Below are 24,945 nucleotides of genomic sequence, written 5' to 3'. Positions count from 1 at the left end.
CACACACACACACACACACACACACACACACACACACACACACACACGCACGCACGCACGCACGCACGCACGCACGTACGCACGCACGCGCGCGCGCGCACTCACTTTCACACACATTCTCTTTCACACACACAAGTTTATACACATTACATACTGAAAATTTTTCATTTTATTTTTAATTTATATTAATTTTTTTTTTCATTTTTAATTTTTCCATTTTAAATATCATTATATCTTAAAACTAATCCACTGATGTGACTTTGTTGTAAATTCTCAGTTTTAAGCTTAGTTACAAGGCTTTCCCAACACAAGCATAAATGTAAAAGCTTAAAGGAAGGACCTGATCTACCATTGTTGGACCAAATTGAGAAATAAATAAATTTTTAATTTTAATTTATAATTTTTATTATATTTATTTGAATTAAACTAACAATGTCAGGTGTACTGTATACAGGATATGCCAATATGGATTCTTAATAACTAATAAATGAAAATTAAAGTATGAAATGTTACTTTTCCAATAAAAGGTTTTTCAGTTTAGCCTGAACTTTTCGTATACCACATTTAAGGCCCATTTAAATAAAGAGAGTTTCTCGTCTCGAAGAAACGATATCGATATATATTTATCGATATATACGATATCGAAAGAACATATAAAACCTCCTCGTCTAAATATTCGCGATTATCGCCATTCCACGTGAGCGATAATCGCCTCGCCTTTGAATTTTGAACGTCTCCATGTAAAAAGAACTTGAAAGCAAAAATCATATTTCGAGTTTTTGTGCCAGCCGCAGCAGTGTGTTTTGATTATCACTGCTTTTCTAAGACAAGAATTAATGAAACGAAAACTAAAAAAATGTTGGGTTAAAAAGTGTTTTAAAATTAAAAAGTATATAAAATATTATAAAAAATATATTTCTATAAAGTTCAATGAACTTAATATATCATCACCAGCAGTTCCAAATTTGAATTATTTTTGCGTGATTTTCGTATATCCGTAGTCAATACCGCAGTAATCACTGAACTTGAATGGTAATTCTCGCACCTAAAAAGGGTTCGAACTGATTTGTACGATACTCGTATGAACTTGGAAAAATGTCGTACGAGATCGTGTTTAAACAGGTCGAGAACTCGTAAGCAAGAATCTCCTTACTATATATTTCTCTGTGTAAACAATCGAGAAGGAGATTAAGTTGCTTGCGAATCTCGTACGTATATAATCGTAGGCGAGATTTTAGTTCTTGCCTGTTTGTCCACATTATGATGATACGAGAATCTTCTGGCGATTATTGCTTGCGATAGTCGCGTACGATTTTTTCCCACGATGCGTGCGATAAACTCTCTCCATCTAAATGGGCCTTCATTATACCTCTCATGACGTCACAAGCGCTGTTTAATGATGGGAAATAAAGCGATTGATTGAATCGGAGACGTAGACGCAAGTATTTAGAATAATATAAATAAGACTTTTCAATATAAGAAACCGCGTAGCATTAACATAGTAAAATAATACTAATTTACACAATCACTCCGCGCATGGTTAGAAGCGTACAGGATTGAGCGCGGGGAAGCTTGCACGCGCAATTTTTCTTTTTTTTTCAAGTTCTGACGCTAACGTTCTTTCGCGTGTAATTGCTCGTGTTCGTTTTTGTTACAACGGAAAGAGCGTCCGTGTAAAAGCTAATAGCGCAGGATAGACCGTGTGAAATTGGCGCGTGTCGGAGTGAGCGATTACGCGCGCGACTGATGAGCGCAATCGTGCGCTCTTTCACTTTTCCTTCAACATCTTTCCATGCGCGCTCAATCGCGCACGATTGCTGTATCATGCGCGATATGCGCGATAGAGTGTCTGTGTAAAGCCCGCTATTGTGCTATCCGGCATGATTTATGATGATTTTTATTAAACAATTACAATTTATTTAATTATTTATACTTTATTTCATTATTATTTTTATATACAACAGAGAAATCAACTTGAGTAATCTTCGTTACATAATTTGTCGATAAAAATCGAAGCTAAAGAGCACGTCGCTTCTCTATGTGTAACAAAAAAACAGCGTTCATGAAGTACTACATTTTTTTGTCTACGGTTGCCTGTGAGTAATTAAGGAACTTTAGCATGTTCGGATGTTTTCAAATATTTTCTATGTAATCAATTAATTTAATCAATGTGATCATTGTGCAAAAATGTGTTAAGAGGGCACCGAGCTTCTGGTGCTAATTGATTTAGGTATTCTATGCGCTCCGTGTACGTGTGCGTGTGGCATACGTTTTTAAAGATGTACGTAAGCCCAAGCGACACAACCTCCACGTCCAACCGTCAGACGGCTGAAGCAGGACTAATGCGGCCAGGGGCAAAGGTGGCGGCTCTGGCTAGCACTTAGTAATGCTATATGCGTCTTCCCAATACGACTGATAAGACCCGCTTGTGGGAGGCCACTCGTACCGATTTACTAACGTCACTAGCACAAAACACTGAAAAATACTCGTTACTCGAAGGATCAAAATGTACGCAGATGTCTAGTGTATATCCATAGGCTGCTCGAAGGACCAAAATATATGGGCCACCTTACTCCATACGTGGATTGTAGTGGTAGTACACAGAGAAAGATTTGCAAAGAAAATGGAAAAAGTATATTGGTATAAAATACAGGTGTTAAGGTGGCAAATCTTTCCTTGATGTAGTGTATCGGTGAACAGTTGGTAACTTACTACGTAAAATAAAGAGTGAATTACGTATTCAAATTAAAATGTGGCACGTGGCTAAAGTAGATCGGCGCGTGTGCAGAGTTATACATACCGAAGAATATATGAGTAGTACCATACAAAGGGTTTTTAGAGATAACTTCGATTTTTTTTCTATCGAGGAAACTACAAGTAATCGTGTTTCTAAAGAGTATGATTTATAGAGTGGATCCTTAAATATCTTATACCGACATAATTTCGTAACTAAAGTTATAGTAATAACGATACAGCAAGTGATCAACTGAACGCAATTATTTCGCAATTACGTATCGCTGCCTCGGCGCAGTCTTAAAATGGAAAACTAGTAATTAATGTAAAAATAGACTTATACATATACGAGCACTGCAGGATGGGCTCGGCCTGCGGCACGTGGTTTGGTTTCGATTACGGAGTTTGCTTATGCTCTTCAGGGGTTACGGGTTACGGCGGTTAGTACTGTGGGCGTTTGATGAGGAGGTTCCGGGTTCGATTCCCGATCTGAGCTAATTTAGGAAACGAATATTTCTAAGTTGGTTATGGTTTGGATATTCTGGGTATGTACAGGAAATTTCCCAATTTGAGACCAGAAATTTGATGTGATTGTCTGGTATTTTTTCCCCTAAATACATCTCTTGGGCGTAGATTCCAAGAAAAAGGAATCTAACAGACGGGGAGATACAACAACGCTACAAGTATCTAATTTCCACTGCATCGGGAAGTATGCTTTACATTTTTGAACAATTGTGAGATATTGTACTCGTATACTACCTACGTACGGTGGCGTGCAGACGCTCCGGGCTTCACCCTCCGCTGGACCTCGGACTAAGGCCTGGGGTTTGTTTTAAAAAAATATATAGCTTTGTAATACCGGCCATATTTAAAAATTGCAAAAATATATTTCGATCACAAACTATTATCAGACAATCCTAGAAATCTTTCCGTGCCAATTTTCTACCCGAACAAAGCAAGTTTTTTAAACACCTAATTATATCGAAAAAATTACACTTGTACGGCGGCTATGTCAAAAAACGGCTGAAACAAAATTTTTACCCCAAATTATGATTGACGACATGCCATTTTCAATCGAATTAGAGCAAATTTTTATCTGCCCCAAAAAAGTTTTTATGGCAGCCCGCCATATTGAAAAATGGCGAAAAATGTATGTTGTCAGCAAATTATTATCTAGCATTCCCACACATGCTAATTTTTAAAGGAATCAGGCTTTTTTTTCTGCCGCCAAGGAACGCTTGTATGGCGGCCATATTTGAAGATAGTGAAAAATTCTTTTTGACCACAAATTTTTATCCGACACTTTTAGAGGCCTCCTTATGCCAATGTTCAGCCAAATTAGAGTAAGTTTCTTTCGTCAGCCATTTTTCTCAGCAATTCCGTATTAAACAATAGCGAAAAAAACTTTTAACCCCAAATTATGATTCTTGAAGGACTCTTGAACACCTCGCCTATTTTCAGCCGGATCGCATTTTAAATTTAATTTGAATCTTAAAACCTGTGTGGGTATGTACCGCGCGTACACACATTTGTGTGTGTGTGTGCGCGCGCGCGCGCGTTTGTGTGTGTATGTATGTGTGTGTGTGTGTGTGTGTGCGTGCGCGCGCGCGCGCGCGCGCGCGTGTGTGCGTGTGTGCGTGTGTGTATGTGTGCGCGTGTGTGCGCGTGCGCGTGTGTTCGCGTGCGTGTGTGTGTGTTTTAACGATAGACCGTCATCACGGTGCATTGATAATTGAAATTGGTCGTGACGAAATACGTTGAATAACGCGTCATTTAAATAGTATTTTATGATTTTATGCAATCGTCGCTTAGTGAGGGTTCTTAAAGTCGAGTACCACGTAAGTAATAGGTAAGATAGAGTACGTAGATTAAATATATACGTACATAGATTTTAAGACCTAATTAAGTAATTATTGCACATAATACTTTTTCCACTTCTCATGCTCTAGTGCATAAAATAAAAAAAACCATTACATTAAATATGTCTAATTGTTGTAATTTTACATTCAATTTAAATTAAATAATCGTTTATTTGTAATATTGCTGTTTAATTTCCTTGCAATTGAAGTGAAAAGCAGAGCTATAACTTGTTCATAAAACCCATTTTACCCTTGACTTAAGTATCCACCTTCGCTTGGGTAAAATGACGCGGTTTTTGCACTTGTTGTACAATCTACTATTCTACTGGCAAATAAAATTTTGAAATAGAACCAATATTTAATGTATATTTTGTTAACAAACCATGACAACTAACGCATTTTTTTAAATAAATTTTAACCCATTTATTAAAGTAGGTGAAGGTTACATACAGTCTTTTCATATATTTAGACGAAAGCCAAACAAACACTACAAAACAAAAAACCAAAGAGAATAGAACTGGCCAACTACCGCATATATTTTAATCAATCATTTTTTAAATAAAGATTTATGATACGGTTGGAAGACTTTTGGGCCAATTTAACCAACCAGGAGGTATAACGTTTGAGTAGCGTCCTAATAGATATTTCAATTAGCAAAATTACGACGTTCTTTTTTTGAAACTCATTATAGTTCTAGGTATGTACAGCACTATAACAGTACATTTTCTCTATTAAATATAATAAGTAAATTCTCGGAACAACTGAATAATATAAATACTAAACATAATGCGATTAAAACAACATTAGAAAAATTAGACATAAAAATACAACAACTCCAAGCCTAAAACAACAGTTTAAAAAAGGAAATACAAGATCTTGAAAAGGAAAATCCTATCACAAACATACAAACCACAAATGGACATTGAGTATAAAATTGTGTTATATGGGCTTGAAGAGTATCAGTGGGAAAATGAAGACCAACTTGATGAGCGTGTAATGAATATTTTCTATGACATCATGAACATTGACCTAGAAGGCTATTTAGAAAGTACAACACGCCTAAGAAGAAGAGGTAACCGAAGACCTGTGGCTGTAGAATTTATTAGTAAAAAAACACTTACTATATTCTTCGTAATTATTGGCTCTTTAGAAACTCTGGCTTGGGAATATCACCATTTCTTGATGATGAAAACATTATATGAACAAAGACAACAAGGGAACCACGCCTTAATTCGAAACAACAAACTAATAGTCAACGGAAAAGAATATTTAAAAGAAGAAGAACATAATAATGAAACATCAAACCACTCACTGTATGAAGGAAAAATAAGAAACCATCAGCCCAAAAACACGAATATATAATCTGAAAACAACATATATTCTACGAATAAAAACAATAATAAACCCAACTATCATACATCAAACTCTAACTCGAAGGTACTAACACCGCCATATTATTCCAGAACACGCAAAGTATCAAAAACAAACCTCACATATTAGAAACTTTTCTACAAGATAGGAAATTTCAAGTGGTTTGTCTTACAAAAACTTGGATTCAAAAAACCAAAAACACGTGATCCGTATAGACGGCTACAACTTCGCAGCATCTTACTGTCGGCGCGAACGTAGAGGAGGAGTGGCAATATTACTACTAACAGGGTGCAAATTATTAAATTACGTAATAAATATTAAATTACGTAAATTTTAAATTTTCGTCCATTTTAACAAAGCTCAAGTTAAACTGGTCGATTTGAAGTGAAACAATTGACGACACCCGCCAATTGTTTCCGCCAATCCAACTAAACTAATAATAAGTAAATATCATCCAAAATGGTACTCTCCGGTCTAAATAAAAATTCTAAAGGAGAAATTTTAGTAGCAGTAGAACTGCTTTTGAACAAGTTCGTCCAGGAAAGTGCTGCCACCTTACCTATTTCTGCCACCAAGCAGTAATGTCAGCATTACTGTGTTCCGGTTTTGAAGGGTAAGGGTGCTGGTGAAATTACAAGCACGTAGGACTTAAGTCAACTTATGTCCCAGGGTGACGGGCGCAGTAGCAGTGCCCCTCAGAACTTTGCGATTTAAAGCTCTGAATGGCACTGCAACTGTTATGGGCAGGCGTGTACTTTACCATCAGGCGCACGACTAGTTCCTCCCGTCATTGGATATTATATAAAAAAAAATCAAAGTGTCACGGGATATTTAAGACATAATATTTCCTTTATTTTGTTTTCATCCTTTAAGCATAATATACTCGACGTAAACGATATATTGTGCCAAGGAGAACACAATTCGTCTTCTACAAATAAATCTTTCTAAGAAAGGTAGCAAGAGAAATGGTATTTATTTCACAGGTTTTTTTCGGAGGAAATACTTTATTAAATTTATATTGAATTTGACATTCAATTATTTTTTGTTGAATTACTCCACTAGTTTGTTCTAATTATTAATTTTTGTAAGATCGACGAACACTTAGAAAAAATTCGTTCGTTCCGACCGGATTCGAACCGACGTCTTCTAGTTTTTTTTTTTTCATGACATGCCGTGATAGACTATATTAATCCGTGGAATAAAAATAGACCTTCCCGAAATCACTAATTATTTAAAGGAGCAAAATTATAAGCTTCTATAATAATATTCCGGTACATAATGAAGATTTGCCATTTACGAGGTTTAAAAGTATTGAGTTTTTGCGGTCATGGCAGCTGGCCGTAATTTTAAGTCTATGCAACAGATTTGCGATATCGCTTTTTGATCACTTCTTCACTAAGCCAACTATAGCTTTTGGTCAGTTTCTGTTATATTTGTAAACAGCCATATTTATTTACTTATATTATGCTCCCCGAATTTTGTGAAAAAAATTCAATAAAGAACAAAATCAAAATTCGAAAAAAACTAAGAATCGAATTTTGTGAAAAATATGAATAAAGAAATAAAAAATTAAGTTAACGTAGTGTTCATTGGAGGTAATGTTTTATTAAACGAAATAGCATAAAGCACAATAATTCATATTGAATACGCTTTTGAACATTCTACCACTGCCGTCATAGAACATTAAATAAAATATAATTTATGAGAACAGTGATTTTTTCGTGAAAAGCGGTGATAGACAATATTCATGCGAGGAATAAAAATTAACTGACTGTTTTAGTCAACCTTCTTCATAAAATCAGAAATAGCTGAACGGGGCAAGAATTAAGGTTCCTGTAGATATTGTAAATTTGCCATTTACGTGATGTAATACTTTTGTGAAACACAATCTTTATACCAAAGGTATAAGGTATAGGGTGCGAAGTCCATAGGAGACATCCACTTAGCTTTTTTATGTGTTTGTTTTAATAAAATCTGAAGGTTGATTATTATCACCGCTATGGTATTAAAAATTAGGTACTTACCCCAACAAAACTTAATAAATTCTTGGCGACAAATCAAAGATAGCATAAGCACTATAGATATGAGGTGCTTATGGAATATGTAGAGTAACGCGGTAATTGACTGGCGGCTGCACATAACTCAAATGCGAGAGTGCGAAGGTTGTCCACCAACACATTATAAAATCCTGTCAGACGAGACATGTAAGTGAAGCTTAGCAAGTTTTATGTTTTCATATTCCAATCATACTTTATATAAATATCATTATAAATAAACGGGATAATATTATTTGTTCGTCAAGGATTGACCAATTGTAAATGTGCACTTTTTTACATAAACGATTTTTTTTATGTTTGAGGTATATTATACATATATATTAATTGTTCCGTCTATACCTATTAGTCTCACGGTGGTTTTCTATTTAAGGGCTGAAACTGCGTTATGCGGGCCCCCGTGCGTGCATCCCGTTACGGGCCACGCGTCTGGTGCCCGCCCGGGTGCACGTCGCGTGCTTCGGCGCGGGCATCCGCGGAACGCAGTTTCGATAGTACAATTTTGACGTACGTACAAGTACGTAGTACCAACAATATTTTACAAATTTCTAGCCATGCTTTTGATTTAGCGTCCCGGTCTTTGTAAAGTTCACTTGAATGGTCCCATATTGCAGGACGACACTGAACTTCTACAATCACCCTTTCTGTATCAACATTACACATTTTTATTTCTTATTATACCTCCTATGGTATTTTATGCGCCTGGCACGCGCGTGAGGTCGGTTCGAGATAGTGTTTTCAACTAAACAAGCACGCGCGTGTTTACCGCTAGCGGGCTCGGCGCGTGCATCCGTCCAACGGGATGCGGGATCCCGTCGCGTGCATGCAGGCCCCGTTGCACGGAAGGTCCACGCGACGGGCGCCCGGGCGGGCAGCACGCGCGTGTCATTTTTGTATGGACACGCGCGGGGCCCGCGTAACGCAGTTTCAAGCCTAAGATCTACGGATACATTATAAATTAACTGCTTTCAAGGTAACACTATCATTATGTTTAAGCGTACCACAGTGTTTTATAAGCCCCAATTTTGTGCCATGCCCTTTTTACCTGATACTTGTAATTTGAACTAACACAAATGGAAGAGTAAAACTCCGGGATGCAAATATTTATAGTTGCAGAGAAAAATTAATTAAAACCGGCGTAATTTTCGTCCGGATAAACATAAAAAAATATCATAATTTATAACATTTGAAAACTATTAGTCAACCGATTTAGTCGTTCGATACCATAAATAACACACATTTTAAAGTAATCAGCAATGACATAGGTTTATTCGTTACAAAATTATTTGATTTTATTTAATTTTTTTCTTTTTTATTTCTTTTACTTCAATAATATTATTATATATAGTATTATTATCTATATTATATCGAGATTTTTACACCAGCGGTTGGCTTAGCTGCCTTCTACACACTCTAAAATTATCATGAATTAGTCTCATGATTCTTGGAATTATCAGCTAAAAAACAAATATTCCTGAAACTCTCGTTCGTTTATAACGTATTCGTTCCGAATCAGGGGGTCTACTATCGATCTCCGTCCGACATCCGTCCGAAACAATTACTGTCAAATAAGTAATATTCGACAAAATTAAAAGACGAGTATCCGGTATGAAGCTTCATTCGCATCACGCGTCTTTTCATTTGGTCAAGTATTGCTTATTTGGCAGTAATTGTTTCGGACGGAGATCGAGAGTAGACCCCCAGAGACTATACGGACGGGCGCGGGTCGGGTCGGGATCGCGACAGGTCTAATTCCGTGTATTTATATGCACGACAACACGCGCCCACGCGCGCCACATGCGCAACATGCGATATGGTGCGCTCGTCCCGCCCTCGCGCTAGGTATGTTTGCCGTCCATGTAAATAAACGGAATTAGACCCACCGTGACCCGACCTGCACCCGACACGCACCCGCACCCTGTGTGTTTCACGCTTAATTGTTTTGGAGGGATGTCGGACGGAGAACGAGAATACAGGGCCGGACCCGGCGAGAGATCGAACCCGGGACCTCAGAGATGGCGACACTATAAAAACCGGTGTGCAAGTCACTCGATCACATACTTTTAACCGACTTCGAAAAAAAGGAGGAGGTTATACTTTCTTCTTCTCTTCGGCTGTATGTTTTAAATATGTTTTCAGATTTAGATTTTAGATCGTTTTAGAAAATCTATTTTGTATGAAAGAGTGCACTCTCGTGGTGGTCCCATTGTCACCAAGTCAAAATCTGATGACCCCTCATCATCCCCATCCATGGAAATCGATGAAAATCCTCTAATTTTAAACACATGTACACTGACATACCGATTTCTCCAAGAATTGTGGACCGATTTAGAAAATTTTTTCATTGTTTGAAAGGGTATATTCTCGAGGTGGTCCCTGATTCTAACGAAGCTGTCCCGGGTTCGTTTCGACTATGACAACTTAAAAAAAAATTCCACAAATAAAAGTCGACTTTTCACTTGACACAATACATGTAATCAACAAATCACTGTCACCATGACAACCCAAATAAAAAGCATAAAATGTACAAATGAGTCCGTAACAGTCCCATTGTTACTAAGAAGTCAGGATCTGATGAGGGGATCCCATGGAAATCGGAGAAAGCCGTTAAGCAAACTTTTGAGGTCGGTTTAATTTTCAATGAAATAGTTACTATTATTAAACCTATGATAGAATTGATTGTTTTAAAAATTTTGTTATGTTTTTCCTTCATTTCATTTCACAGTTATATTTTTTAATTGAGGCATCCTGTATCTTTTAAAATGGTCACATTGGAACTATTTTAATGTCAAATATCACTATGTTATCACTTTGACTACACTTAACAATCTTGTTCTCTCGAGTTATATGTCCTTTTGTTAATTATTTTGAATTGTTTAACGGACATCGAGAGTCAAGGTTTAGGCGCGCTCAGGCAGGAACCAGCCGTGAAGGCACTTGGGCGCTGGCGATGGCGTGATGAACTCTGCGCGAGCCACCTCGCGCATGGAACGCGCGTCCAGCACCAGCAGCGCGACAGCCCGCTGCCGATTGCTGCCCCACACCAAAGCGCTCAACAATACGCCCTCATCTTCTTCCTAAAAATAAAATTAGTATTTTAAATATAAACTAATTCACACCACACTTCAACTACGAATAGATACTACCATGGCTCAATAACTCAAGAGAATCGCTATACGAAGCAGCGTGGTCGGGTATTTAGTACCTATTGGTTCACCAGATGTCGCAACGAGTACCAAATAGCTATTTGTGTAACTAATTTGTTTCACATCGACGAGCTGCAATTTATCAAAGCCACAATTTCTAGTGATAAGAAACAAATCAACTAGATGGCGCTTATTACACAGACAGCTCAGTTTTTTATTTTGTTTAGGATTAACGCCATCTGTCCATATTAGGAAGCGTTAATTTATAAATTAGTCACGATGTCATCATTCTATTGACACGTATTATAATTTTAATTCATTTGATAAACGACCGGTCGAAACCCGAATAGCTTTTCCTCGACTTTAGCGGTGCCTCCGGCTTTACCAATATTGCCTTAGATGGTGTATCCCTACCAGTATGCTCCGATTTTTGGTATCTCGGTTCGTTAATACAGAACGACGGCGAGATAAACCTGGGCTTTAAAAACAGGATAAGTGCAGGATGGATGAAATGCCCCTTAATCGGCGAATACCCCTTAAGTTAAAGGGGAAAATATACGAGACCGTAATTAGACCTGTCTCACTGTATGGATCAGAATGTTGGGAGATGAAAAGGGAGGATGAACGAACTGCTGCATACACTTGCAGCGGAAATGCGAATGTTGAAATGGATGTGTGGAGTGACGAGAAAGGATTAGATAAGGTATGAGAACATCAGGGGAAGTTTGAAAGTGGCGCTAGTGATGGAAAAGAAGAGCAGTAATAGGTTAGCGTGGTATGGACATGTCATATGGAGGGAAGAATATCATGTGACGAAAAGATTGTTAAGTATGAATGTGGAGGGATATAAAGGAAAAGGAAGGCCAAAGAAAAGATGGATGGATTGTGTGAAAGATGACATGGATAAGAAAGGACTGGGTATAAAAATGACGGCTGATAGGGGAGAGTGGAAGAAAAATACATCTTGTGCCGGGTCGGCACCTAGCGTGAGATAAGGACAGGAAGAAGGAGATCAATATTTGAATAATATTGCAACTAAAAAAAACTAACCTATATTTCATATAAAAGGGAATTAATTGATATCCACGGCTATGTATAATAATATAAACTATGCTACATCCAGTGCCATCTAGATATAGGAAGGAATTTTGACCTTTTTCTAAGGTTATCTTGATATTTTGGCAGTCCTTTTGAGTTATTATTATTTTATAAAGTTATATCAAAAGTATTAAAAACTAGAAGATAAAACAAAAATTATCAAAAACAACGAAACGTTTTCCCACTCCAACTTCATGATTATCCAACTTCTTTCTCACCTTAGCATTAGGTGCCGGCACAAATATAGGTTCACTAGGATAGCAATTTACATTGCTCCAAGTTTTTACTTCTCCGGTCATCGTGTCCACTTTGATCAACTGCAAATCACAATGAACACTTCAGTTTGACGGCCTCCGTGATCGAGTGGCTTGCACACCGGTTTTCATGGTGTTGCCATCTCTGAGTCCCGGGGTCGATTCCCGACCGGGTCATTGTAGAAACTAACTTTTCTATATTGTCTCGGGTCTGGGTGTTTGTGGTACCGTTGATAATTCCGATTTCCATACCACAAGTGCTTTAGCTACTTACGTTAGGACAAGAACAAAGTACATGATGTTGTCTAATATTCATTATTGTTCTTTATTTCTAAAATTTAGTTTTAAAAAGAGATGAAGTAGTAGTTAAACTTACCGAGCCAGGACTTACATCCACTTCCGAACTGATGGCGTAAAAATATCTGTATGGCCGACCTGCAGTATAAGGATTAAATTAATATCTAATTTTGTGATGTAAAGGTTCCTACCTATACACAAAATATAGTCAAAATACGGAGATACCCGTATGTTTGCCTGGCAGATGAAAGGTAACTAGCGTGTGTAACCGCTGCTAGCAATAGCTCAATATTATTCAAAACGTGTCATACGTTACATGTCTTCCTCACTCGCGTACTAGAGAGGATCATGCCACCGACTATGAATTTACAATGAATTTGTCGCTAGCAATTGCTTAATATATAATATATATAAACTGTTACTTATTCTTGTAAAGTAATAATGTAAAGTATATAAGGCGGTCGCTAGCGACAATTTTCGTGGCGTGTACCGCCGTCGACAGAGTACTCCATCTTGCCAGAGGAGGCGTAGTCGACTCGCTGTTTACACAGTGTCGACTACCGCCTTTTCGACAAGCGAGTTCAGCTAACGTAGGCGGCGTGGTCAACGCGCTGTTTACACTGAGTCGACAACTACTTTCACCGGATTATAAATACAAGTTAACGCACAGAGGCACAATAAATCTTTCAAAACATTGAACAAACTGATAGAGAAGACAAGTATTGTCCGGCCTCCAGCAGACGCATCGTGGTGGGACGCAGCCGCCGACACGTTTCAACGTGTTTGATTGACCGTCTCTTGGGAGGTGTAGTCGACTCGCTGTTTACACAGGGTCGACTACCGCCTTTTCGAGAAGCGAATTTAGCTAACGTAGGCGGCGTGGTCAACGCGCTGTTTACATTGAGTCGACTACTGCTTTCACCGGAATTACCAAGTCATTCTGAATACAAGTTAACAAACAGAGGCACAATAAATCTTTCGAAACGTTCAACAAACTAATAGCGAAGACAAGTATTGTCCGGTCTCCAGCAGACGCATCGTGGTGGGACGCAGCCGCCGACACGTTGAAACTTGTTTGATTGACCGTCGCTTGCTGAACCCAGTCGCCTAAGTGCACTTACTAAGTGCACCTAGCTGTCTCGGTTAACTTAGGCAGCGAACTACGGTCGTCAAACGACTCAAGTGTTTATACTGAATAGGTTGCTACCTTGGACAAGCAAGCGAAGGTGACCTGTCGACCTAGTGTAAACACGCCATCATTGGCAACAGGACAACTTGTAGCCGGCCACTTGCCAATTATTGCTAACTATTCAAGGCTAGAGTGAACAGGCATTTACTAGACAAACCACGTAACATCGTCAAGTTTACTTTAGAAAAAACAAATAAAAGTCCTCTACTTACTATTTACTTACTTTGGTACTTGATTGGTTAGTAAGAAGGGTCTATCTCACCGTTATAAAGATCATAATGAATCCTAGGTGTCTCGCAGCCATAATCTACTAATACAGTGGCGTCAAAATGGGTAAATTGAGGTGCGTCCAAGAGTATTTCGATCCTCTTTGGTCGACCTCGGAACCAGTCTGCGTAGTTCGCGTTACTTTGCATCGTCTGAAATATTCCAATTATCGACTTCATTATAGCTACTCTTCGGTTGCAGTCATTGCTATAAAGACTCTGCCTTACAACAGTGATGTTACACAGTAATGTTACCTATTTATTGTTAATATTACCGAGAAGGTTAGTTTTGGCGACAAATGTTGCCAAATTACTAAAATAGCGATCTTGTTAGTTTCTTTGAATTTTTTGCCAACATTAAAGTAAGGAAAATATGCATCTGATTTCATTCCAACAAAAAGGCATTCCTATATTTAGAACAAGAAATACACAACTACAGGCACATGTCGAGTTCTTAGGTTTTCGCGATTGTTACACATAGGAAAATAACTATTTTTCCGGATTTAAATCGCGTATATTTGGTTTTTCAAACAAACCGACGTTTCGGGCCCCTTACAGGTCCCATGTTCACGGTTGACTCGTACTCAGACTCAGAGAAAAAACAAATATACGCGATTAAAATCCGGAAAAATAGTTTCATTTCCTACAGGCACATGTTCAATATCATTCACTAGAATATTAAAGTACGTGATGACGTAATTACCTCAATAGACTGTATGTACATGGCATCCAGTGCCTTAGCGTCTTTATACGCGCATAGATCGACCACCAGCTTGCCATCCTGCTCGAAGGTGTTAATGATGTGCAGATAGAAGAGCGTCTCTGTCCGGTATCGCTTCACTTCTTCTCCCGTTTTACGGCTGATAAGAACTATTTGCGTCTGGAATTTGACACAAAATGACACAAAACGCTCTTGACTGCATTTGATCTTAATAAAATTTGTTACGCGTATTTTAGCGCTATACTTTTTTTATATATGACACGCAAATGTCTCCACTCCACCTGATGTGGAAAGGTAAGTGAAATACAAAGAGCAGTGTTGAAATAATCATTGCCTTAGTCTCCTACTCCCTACCAGCCTACAAGATGTCTCTTCAGGCCTCTAACCAATTATATATCAACCTTTTTACATGTTAATATAACTCATTGATGGAATGGGAATGCCGCGAGCTACAGTTCAAGATGTTAAGAGCAGGGTTGTGGCTGATTCAGGTTGTTTACGCGTAACACTTAACAGCAGAAGCTGATGTTATCCATTTAAAATAAAATATGAGTAATTTACAGATTCTTGTAGAAAGTAATGAAAAAGCTTCTTTAATGATTTTGATTTTCTAAATGATTTTTTGACATTTATTAATTAGAAAATCAACCTGAATATAAAGTATCAATCTATCTAGCTTACTCATACTGGAATATTATCAAAAGTAAGAACGACAATTTCTGGATAGTTTGTAAACTATTTCAGCGTCCTGTAGCCCCCGGCCCTTTAGGTAATATCACGACGCGAATATAAGAATTGAATATCAGCATTGATCAATGCGGAGGTTGATGCGGTTATTTTAATTCATGCTCATTAACCGCGGATGCGGATGTCAACATTCTCAACAACCCTATAGTTCATTTGTTTAGCTATTTAACTAAATGTAAACAATCTTGATGCATATTTTTATTGAAACATATGCTTTACAAATCTATAGGTATAAAAATAGGCATGCAATTTCATATGAAGCTAAGTATTTCTATTTTGTATTTGAAGGTCAGTAAAAGTAATTTTATTAATATATATTTAATTAAATTGATATCTCTAGATTGTTTACATTTAGTTAAGTACCTAAACAAATGGACTATATTATATATAATACTTTATACTACTACGACTTTAGACTATATAATTAAGAATCAAAAAATGGTCATAGTCGTATCATTTATTGCATAAATAATTTATGTTGCCCCAAAGAGTTAGCCTCAATTCAGCACCGGCAGTTAGAAGAGGTGCACATATAATTCTTTAAAGTCTCGCACAACAACATAAGATTATAGGAGGTCAAGATTTCGTCTTTGTGATTAAAAAAAAGAAGAATTTTATATATCAATATCTATTTAGATACATTTATTGTAAATACTGGTTCACCTGATAGTTTACAATGTTCGAATACTCTAGAAACTTTTGCGGACGCGGACTTTTAATATAAATAGTGTTGAATGTTTATTCTAATTATTCTAAGTGTTACTGCTCTACCAATTTTCAATTTACCGATTTGTCATGAAATTCTAGTAGACTTATACACTCACTTCATGTTCAGGGTTCCACTTTAAGCTATTGATGAGAGGTGCATCGGCCAGCTGGTTTTTCACCACGCCCAGTAACGACACCGATAACGGCTGCTCCACTATTACGAAGTAGTTTTCTGTTATTCCTGAAAAATGGGGAAGAAATCTTCGTTAAAAAGAACAAAATGCATGCACGAAATTTATTTCGACACCCACGACATTTCATTTTTCATTTCGATTTTCGTAACCCACGACAGTACAAATATTGTATTCCAGAGTAAATGCTATCGTAAATACTTGGACTAGAAAAACCAGTGTCCTAAATTGGTGGTCCCGTGGATCGAAGATGCAATATTTAATATAATCATGAATGAAATATTGAATATTCATTATTGCATATAAAAATTACAAAGACAACTCGGAACATATAAATGTAAGTATATTGGAATAATCCAATTTATTACAGGTGACCTACTAAGCAGAGATTTCTTCCGGAATAGAAATTTGGGAGATGTTATCTCGGTAGCACAAGCCGTAGGACTATCGAGTGACTACCTCGGTGGTCCTAGGGCTTGTACTGTGGGCGCTGTATGACCGATAATGGCTTCTCCACTATTACGAAGTAGTTTTCTGTTATTCTATATAGTATAATATTGATTGTAATGAATATTATGATATTTACAACTATAATATTATTTTTGTTTAATTACTCATTAGTTTGTTATATTTATTAACACAAAGATCGAACACAAATAAAGAATCCTTGACAGGACTAGGTATTTTAATATTATTATTTATAATATAGACAATACGACATCACCTCGATGAAGTCCAGTAATAATAATTGAATTTATCTTAACGTGGCGCCATAGCTTATTAGCACTACGCCCAGAGATGGACAAGCGCCCGTGTTCCAACGGCGGATTTAAATCGGGTTAACACCCATTAACGCCCGAAATCGTGGGCAAAAACTATTTACATCAGGGTTTGTTCAAATGTAATGACATTATTACAAATGCTTATTGCTTTCTGACGTAGACGATTCGATTTGCTTTTGTATTGAATGTATTCGCTGGAAAATTGCATGGAAATAAATCCATAGAAAAAATGCTCAGATTGTAAGCACTTTATTCGAGTCTTACAAAATTGAATCGTAATGTGCATCTTTAATAGTGAGAATCCACAAGATTGCAAGGTGAGTATTGCGTGGAGTTGCCTCTTTTTCGTCTAAAAAAGATTTTTTACATCGAAATTTGTAATAAGTATGGAATTATACCAAATTCCATATTCGCAGATTCCGCCCACCATTTTGGGCAGAAATGGACTTAAATTTAATGGATTTAGGTAAAAAACCGATTTAATCCCGGGTGGGTTGATTGGGTTTTAACCCACTGCCTATATCTGCCTATATCTCTGACTGCGTGGTTTGAAACAATTGTTGGCAACTTACCAAAGGTATGCATATAGGCAGGATGCAATTCCCATCGAGGTTTCATGTGACCAACTATATGAGCTCTTTGGAACATATCACCTGCAAACAGAAGCATAAAATTCAGTCAGTTGTCTTTAAAAGTTTTTCTCTAAGCATGTTGTAATATCTATATACCTAATCATGGATATACATGGCAACTTTTTTTTATTTTATTATTTTTTAAAGCTATTTTTGTAACAAATTTGTTTTATATTGAGAAAGAAAGAAAGCTAGGTACTCTAATTTCTAGTGATACCACACAAATCAACTAGATGGCGCTTAATGCAAAGATTTGTATAACGCATATTCCAGAAAGTTAATCAAAAGACGATCGAGCATTCTTTTTTCAAATTAAACGGCTAGTGGTCAATGAACATTATTCTTATTAAAATTAATTTTTTTTAGCGTTCCAATAAATAATTATGTCCTTGTGTATGTATACAGTATATTATCCATTGTTTTACGGCCTCGGTGGCCCAGCGGTTAAAACTATAGGCGCTACATAAAGAGGCACCGGTAGAATCAATTTGGAAAACATACTGTTTTAAATTGGTGGTCTGGGTGTTCTGGGTAGTGCCTCAGAAATAATTTCATTACTCTGTTACTCGTAATACAGAGAAATTCCTAGTTTGAAACTAAATTTATTATCATTATTATACTATCTGAATCTGAAATCGCGTTTATTAGTTTTTTCAAACAAACGAACGTTTTGGGCTCCTTAGAGATGCCGTGGTGACGACTGGCTGACTATCACACGATATTTGGTGCGAAGAAAAACAAATTATTCTATTATGATAAATATTCGAAGTAATACAGGTTTTTTTTTTCCACAAATATTGGTTGGTTCAGTCCCTAGGATTATCAAGCATTTTTTAAAACTCTTTGATGGCAGTGTTACTTACTGTTAGATTACATAAAAATGAATGATTTTAAATATCTTTTAATAACTAAATAATTTTTATGTTATACTGTTTTGTATTGTTCTTAAATCATTTCAGTAAATGAAAAACTGCTTAAATTTTTCTCTAATTCTCTGTTCTAATTGTTTAATGTGCAAAAGGACTGAAGTTATTTTATAGTTTTATTAATTTACATATAAGTAATATGATTATAATAACTTTTATACATTTATTTATGAATGGTTACCTGACACCAGATTTCGCCACACTTCACCGAGAAATGCAATTCGTGTAGATTAGTTATTTACTTTTTATGTTATGAATGAATGAATGAATCTCATGGCAGAAGTAAAAAAATACAATTGTTTCAAAAAGAATAGTACATATAATTTTAATGTGTAACTGCAGTTTTATTTAAACAAAAGATTACACACTTGCTTTTAAAAATCAGAAATATCTCCATGAAATAAAATATCGTATCTACAATATTTAACGCACTTTCCCGACGATAGCCGTGGGACAACATGTACTCGTATACATATTCGATTCATTAATCGATTACAGTTATGTAAGATGGCAATGAGTTACCTTGTTACCTTGAAATATATACGTACCTTTCTCATTGAATGGGAACTTGACAACAACATGACGAATTCTGCATTTAACGAGAGACATTCCAACGTTATAAACATCACCTAAAACAGAACAAGTAGTTGAAATGAATTTTAATAATTATTACTCCATTGTTTAATAAGTACTTCTTTGATTTCGCACTTTGGCCGCTGAGATGAGACCAGTGTCCATTGTCGAGCAGATAAACAATATAATGTCTTAATTAGGTTACTGTTTGTCACAATTAACTCTATGCTATTTAGAAATCAACTACAAAATAACTACATATATTGAACTCAAACAAAATGGAACCAAAAAAATTACGAGGCTAAACATCTGCAGATTTTTTTGTGGTTAAATAAGGCTTCTCGAACAAGAACAGTTAACCCTACAACATGATTTTTTGCATTTATAGTTTTTGAAAAAATGAGGGCAGTTTCATTTGCACAGCGTTCTAGCTTGTTCTTTATTCGGGCATATCGGACTAGACTCAAGGTTGTATGCGAAAGAGATACAAAGTCCTGATTATTTTCAGTAAATCAGATGACATTTTTGAAATAATATTATACAATATGTGTTATTCGTTATATCACAAATATATTTGTTGTACGTGATTCATTGTATAAACGAAGATAATTTGTCTAGCAACTTTTGAGAAAAATTAAGATAATTATGGTAAAAGAATTGTTATTTCCTTCTGAGTTAATTTAAATAGATAAAACCGTATTTAAACCATATTTTTGTTAATAAATTAACACTTTCGTTGTACATTGGGAAATCAGCGGAGGTCTAGTTTTGATACATGTTTTTAAATTATTTTTGATACTAGTTTCGTTGGACAGTTGTATTATTTGTAGTGAAATATTTTTTTAGATGTGAAAGTTATTTGAATAATTAACATAATATTCAAATCAAATCAAATCAAATCAAATCATTTTATTCGTCATCATGGGTATAACAGTACAGATGTTAACGTTTAAAATATTGATCTCCATGACGTACCATCAAGGCATACGAAATGTAGAGTCTCAAAGAAACATTATTAATAAAAATCACATTACATTGACCAACTAATTATACATTATTAAATTAAACCAAGGCAATCTTAAATTTAAAAATAAAGTGATACAATTAAAATTAATATTATACGTATTGTTTTCTGATATGCAATTAAACATTATTATTCTCTTAGAACTAGTAGTCGGATATGATGAATAGATGTTATATTTTTTTATGATACCAATTAGCAGGACGAACGAGTCGTGCGCATGCTGTTAAACGACTAGCCTGTCCATAGCAGTTGCAGTGCCACTCCGGGCTTTAAATTGCAAAGATTTGAGGGGCACTGTCACTGCGGCCGTCACTCTGAGACATAAGTTGACAAGTCCCATGTGCCTGGAATTTCACCAGCACCGTTACAATTTAAAACCGAAACACGGCGATCGAAATAGGTAAGGTGGCAGTACTTCCCTGGACAAACTTTCACGAGAATCTCTACTGCTACTAACATTAAATTAATTTAATACCTAAAGCAATTCACGAAAAAGTATTTTCCGTGAATTGCTGCCGAAATATGAAAAAGGCTTCTTAACCCAGTCACGGACTGTAACGGCGTTTATAGTAAAATTAAATATCAGAATATGATATTCGCTATATCGCATTGCTAATACAATATTGTATTAACTCAAAAAGTGAATTTATTCAAAATAGCTGAAAAACGAAATCTCAGTTCCCGTGAAAGATTAAATTATTTTAATTTATGTATAAGTTAAAATTTATTAGAAATCTAAACAACTCTTACTTGCCAATTAGAAGTACATTTAAAAATAAAAGTAGTAAAAAATAATTTCATATTCTTAACTGTTTTGTCTAGAAGTAACTCACAAAACGTTTGTCTCATTTTGGGTTAAATAGATATATTTTAATGGTTTCTTACAATACTGTAACGACAATTTTATTGACGTGTACAGAAACAAATTTTACGTTCAGAAATGGTGTAATCTTGAATTTCACATATTTTGAGTTACAACGCTATTGTTATAACAGTGCGATATGAGTCTCAAAAAACGAACTAGGGCCTTTACAGTGCGATTTCCAAGTACTTTCTGTGCAGTTGCCACCTACTGCTCCTCGATAAAGAAATATCAACAATATACAAACAAATTTCAATTATTGACACTCATATACACATGTTACATTTAGTAGCAGTAGAGCTCCTTGTGAAAGAGTTCGTCCAGGGAGGTACTGCCACCTTACCAATTTCTGTCGCTAAGCAGTAAGGGTGCTGGTGAAATTACAAGCACATTATAAGTCCCGTGTCTTGTCAACTTATGTCTCAGAGTGTTGGGCGCAGTGGCAGTGCCCTTAAGATCTTTGCAATTAAATTTAAATGTTGTATGAAATTACACAATAAACGTTTATTTTCCTTTACTTTTACACTTAGGTAATTATTTAATTAATCCCGATGTCGCAGCAAATGAACAAAAAATACAAAAACGCATTTCATGTTTGCGAGCAACACAATTCATTTGATTATTTTAATTATAATTTAATTAATAATATAAAACGTTAATTACGCAAGTAATTTTGGGTATATTTTTCACTTCCTGTTTTTATAATTTATAATTAAGTTCTAATTGTTATTTACGCCAATGTTTTGGCGAAATGTACGATCTTATAAGACGCTAATTCATTGTTAATTACATCTTTTAGCGAATAAATATTTTGTATTCAATCGAACTGTAGATAAAAAGTATCCGATTATCTGACCACTACTTAATACGTTGCGACACTGCGCAAGAAAACAAAAGAAAGAGCAATAAACCTATTTAAGCGCCTGATATTAATGCGGGCAATTTTGCTCAAATGTAAAAAGAGAAAAAACGAGATAATTAAAGATAGCATTCTTGCACTCATACGTGACGGTTCTACAGCCACAAACGAAACATATTTTACATGTATCCTGTCACTAGTAAAATTATATGCGTTTTGTCATAAACATAAGATTGAATTGGAGCTCAAGAATAGGGTCTTACCGTTTGGCATAACGTGTGGATGAGCCGTGTGGTTAACAATGGCGATCGAGTCTGCAAGATTTTTCCGTTCTAGTGTATCCAGGGTTATTGGGTCTATTCTGTAAGGAAAATAATAACAATGAAAGTTGAACTATTAATAGTGCCACTGAACTTCACACACAATGCTTTGCAGGTGTGTGCAGGTTTCATGGCGATGTTTTTCTTCACCGAAAAGCTCATGGTAAATTTCAAATTGAATTACGCACATAAATTTCGAAAAATTCAGAGGAGCAAGCTCGGCTTCGCACCACGACCCTCTAGCTGGAGAGACGTTAGGTCAATTAGGCAATCACGCCTCAAGGAAGATAATATTTTTTTTTATCTACACACATATCATAAATTTTCTATAATGTATTTAAAAACTGCAAATTACAACCATCATAAAGGTAAACTGTTTTGTTGGAACAAATTTATTATCTGTGAAAATGTTATTATTGCTTCAAATTTCGAACATCTCTGAAAAACAAAACAATTGGATTTGACTTCAATTCTAATATCAATCGAGGTGAAGTTTTATTTGAAATGAAATGTCAATAGCCAACAGTTTTGACAATTTCACACGTTACTTGATATAGAACGATATGATAGTTGGGACCGATTCTACTTTGACTATGAATTAAAAATAAAAACTACGGTGGTGTGACGTCTGTGGGAAAAGTTTTTATTTGCCGCCATTTTGCCAGTCGTAACAAGCGGTTTCTGAATACATCCCAGAGATCTTATAAAATGTGTGTAGATAAAGCAGTGTATGGAACTGTACATAATTAGGCATTAAAACACTCGTGTGACGTTTTTATGAAACTCGCCTATCGGATCGTTTCATTAACACACACTGGTATTTTAATGCCTTTCATTATGTAACAGTCACACACTCAACATAGCCCCGCACTAGGGAAACTCTGTGTCGTGAGTGCCATAGACACACACATACACAACCACAAATTACACCCAAACTCACGAGAAAAGTAAATGTAGGCCATACAAATATATTCTCCCGGCTTGGGAATCGAACCTGGGACCTCTACGTGACAGTCCGGCATGATAACCGCTCGGCAACGGGGACAGTTATGATATTATAGATATAGGAGGACTTCTTTACATATAATTAAGACACGTATTTGTAGAACACTAAGTTTTTGAGCAATTTTCGGACTAAGTGATTGCGTGGAAAAATTGATGGAAATGTTTTCAGTCAGTTATATTAGATTTTAAGACTTTGGTGAATATTCTATAAATGATTATCACTAATTACAGCTTCCTTAATAAAAACAAATCAAACCATTGTAAAAACCGTGTAACTGGTGATAATCATGACTCCAAAATCATTCGTCATTTCAGTACGCTGAAAACTGACTTAAATTTCGTAAGTCAATGTAAATTTCTGAAGATTTTCAAACAACTTTCTTATCTATGATCTTAATTATTGCATATACTTGTTAGCATTCCTAAAATATCTTTATAATATTGTAAATTAATATTAGTAATTTGTTTGGGTAAATTTGAGTATTTTGCTATACAGTAATATTGTACTCTATAGCAAAATACATAATTAAATTAGATTCGGCACCGGAAGTTGTGATTATTATACTGTGTGATGTTTCGCGATTATACTAGTATTTATAAAATATCTTTGTAATATTGTACATAAATAGTAGTAATTCATTTGCATAGATTTGAGTACTTTGCTATACAGTAATTGTACTGTTTAGCAAAATACATAATTATGAGATTCGGAAACGGAAGTTGTGACTACTGTACCGCGTGCTGTTTCTTAATTGTATTAGTATTTACAAGATATCTCTAAAAATTGTACTTAGTAGTAGTAACTCGTTTGTATAAATTTGTGTATTTTGCTATACAGTAATTGTACGGTTTAGCAAAATACATGATTAAATAAGATTAGGAAACGGAAGTTGTGATTATTATACGCGGGCTGTTTCTCGCTTGGTGGGGTAACCTTATTGATATCAAGAGGGTTTTAAAAGCGGGAAACAGTACGTGCTCGACACAGATTGTTACTAAAAATTCTCAGGTGAAGATTATAATCAATGTACGTTCGTGACAATTAAAAGTGAAGAAGTTATATCCAGTATTTAGTTATTTTAAATATCCCCTTTTAATATACTTAAAAGATCAAAGCTTTCAAGCGATTTTTCCGAATCTAAAATCGCGCGTATATACTTTTTTTTTTAAACAAACCATAATTTCGGATTCTTTACAGGTTCACGAGTTTATATCTGAAAGATAGGTTCATTTTTAATGTGTAGAATCGCGAATACACAAGAAATCCATATTAAACATTAAAATTTGATTATGATTGCTCTCACCGATTGTGTGTTCTATTAGAGGGG

The 24,945-nt window shown here is 35.8% G+C and overlaps 2 protein-coding genes across 6 annotated transcripts in view; both read right to left on the bottom strand.

Moving 5' to 3' along the window:
- LOC113226955 (carotenoid isomerooxygenase-like) overlaps window positions 1-8,096 on the bottom strand; it is a 34,002-nt gene extending 25,906 nt beyond the window's left edge. For all 3 annotated transcript variants that reach the window (XM_026459771.1, XM_026459772.1, XM_026459773.1), the window contains exon 1: window positions 7,988-8,096. The gene's annotated coding sequence lies outside the window, so the exon portion shown is untranslated. The remainder of the gene's footprint in view (window positions 1-7,987) is intronic.
- Window positions 8,097-10,596: 2,500 nt separating this feature from the next.
- LOC113226903 (carotenoid isomerooxygenase-like) overlaps window positions 10,597-24,945 on the bottom strand; it is a 20,834-nt gene continuing 6,485 nt past the window's right edge. For 2 of the 3 annotated variants that reach the window (XM_026459702.1, XM_026459704.1), the window contains 9 exons: window positions 22,556-22,653; window positions 19,523-19,603; window positions 17,989-18,069; window positions 16,560-16,684; window positions 14,971-15,147; window positions 14,264-14,420; window positions 12,892-12,950; window positions 12,480-12,578; window positions 10,597-11,094 (listed from right to left, as the gene is read on the bottom strand). In XM_026459702.1, coding sequence (XP_026315487.1) covers window positions 10,918-11,094; window positions 12,480-12,578; window positions 12,892-12,950; window positions 14,264-14,420; window positions 14,971-15,147; window positions 16,560-16,684; window positions 17,989-18,069; window positions 19,523-19,603; window positions 22,556-22,653 — 1,054 coding nt within the window. In that variant the 3' untranslated portion in view covers window positions 10,597-10,917. The remainder of the gene's footprint in view (window positions 11,095-12,479; window positions 12,579-12,891; window positions 12,951-14,263; window positions 14,421-14,970; window positions 15,148-16,559; window positions 16,685-17,988; window positions 18,070-19,522; window positions 19,604-22,555; window positions 22,654-24,945) is intronic. The other variant, XM_026459703.1, reaches the window with a different exon arrangement.

Source organism: Hyposmocoma kahamanoa, unplaced genomic scaffold (genome assembly GCF_003589595.1).
Source record: "Hyposmocoma kahamanoa isolate Upper Pololo Valley unplaced genomic scaffold, ASM358959v1 202, whole genome shotgun sequence".
NCBI lineage: Eukaryota > Metazoa > Arthropoda > Insecta > Lepidoptera > Cosmopterigidae > Hyposmocoma > Hyposmocoma kahamanoa.
Note: the sequence above shows the minus strand (reverse complement) of the source record. Positions and strands in the feature narration are given on the sequence as shown.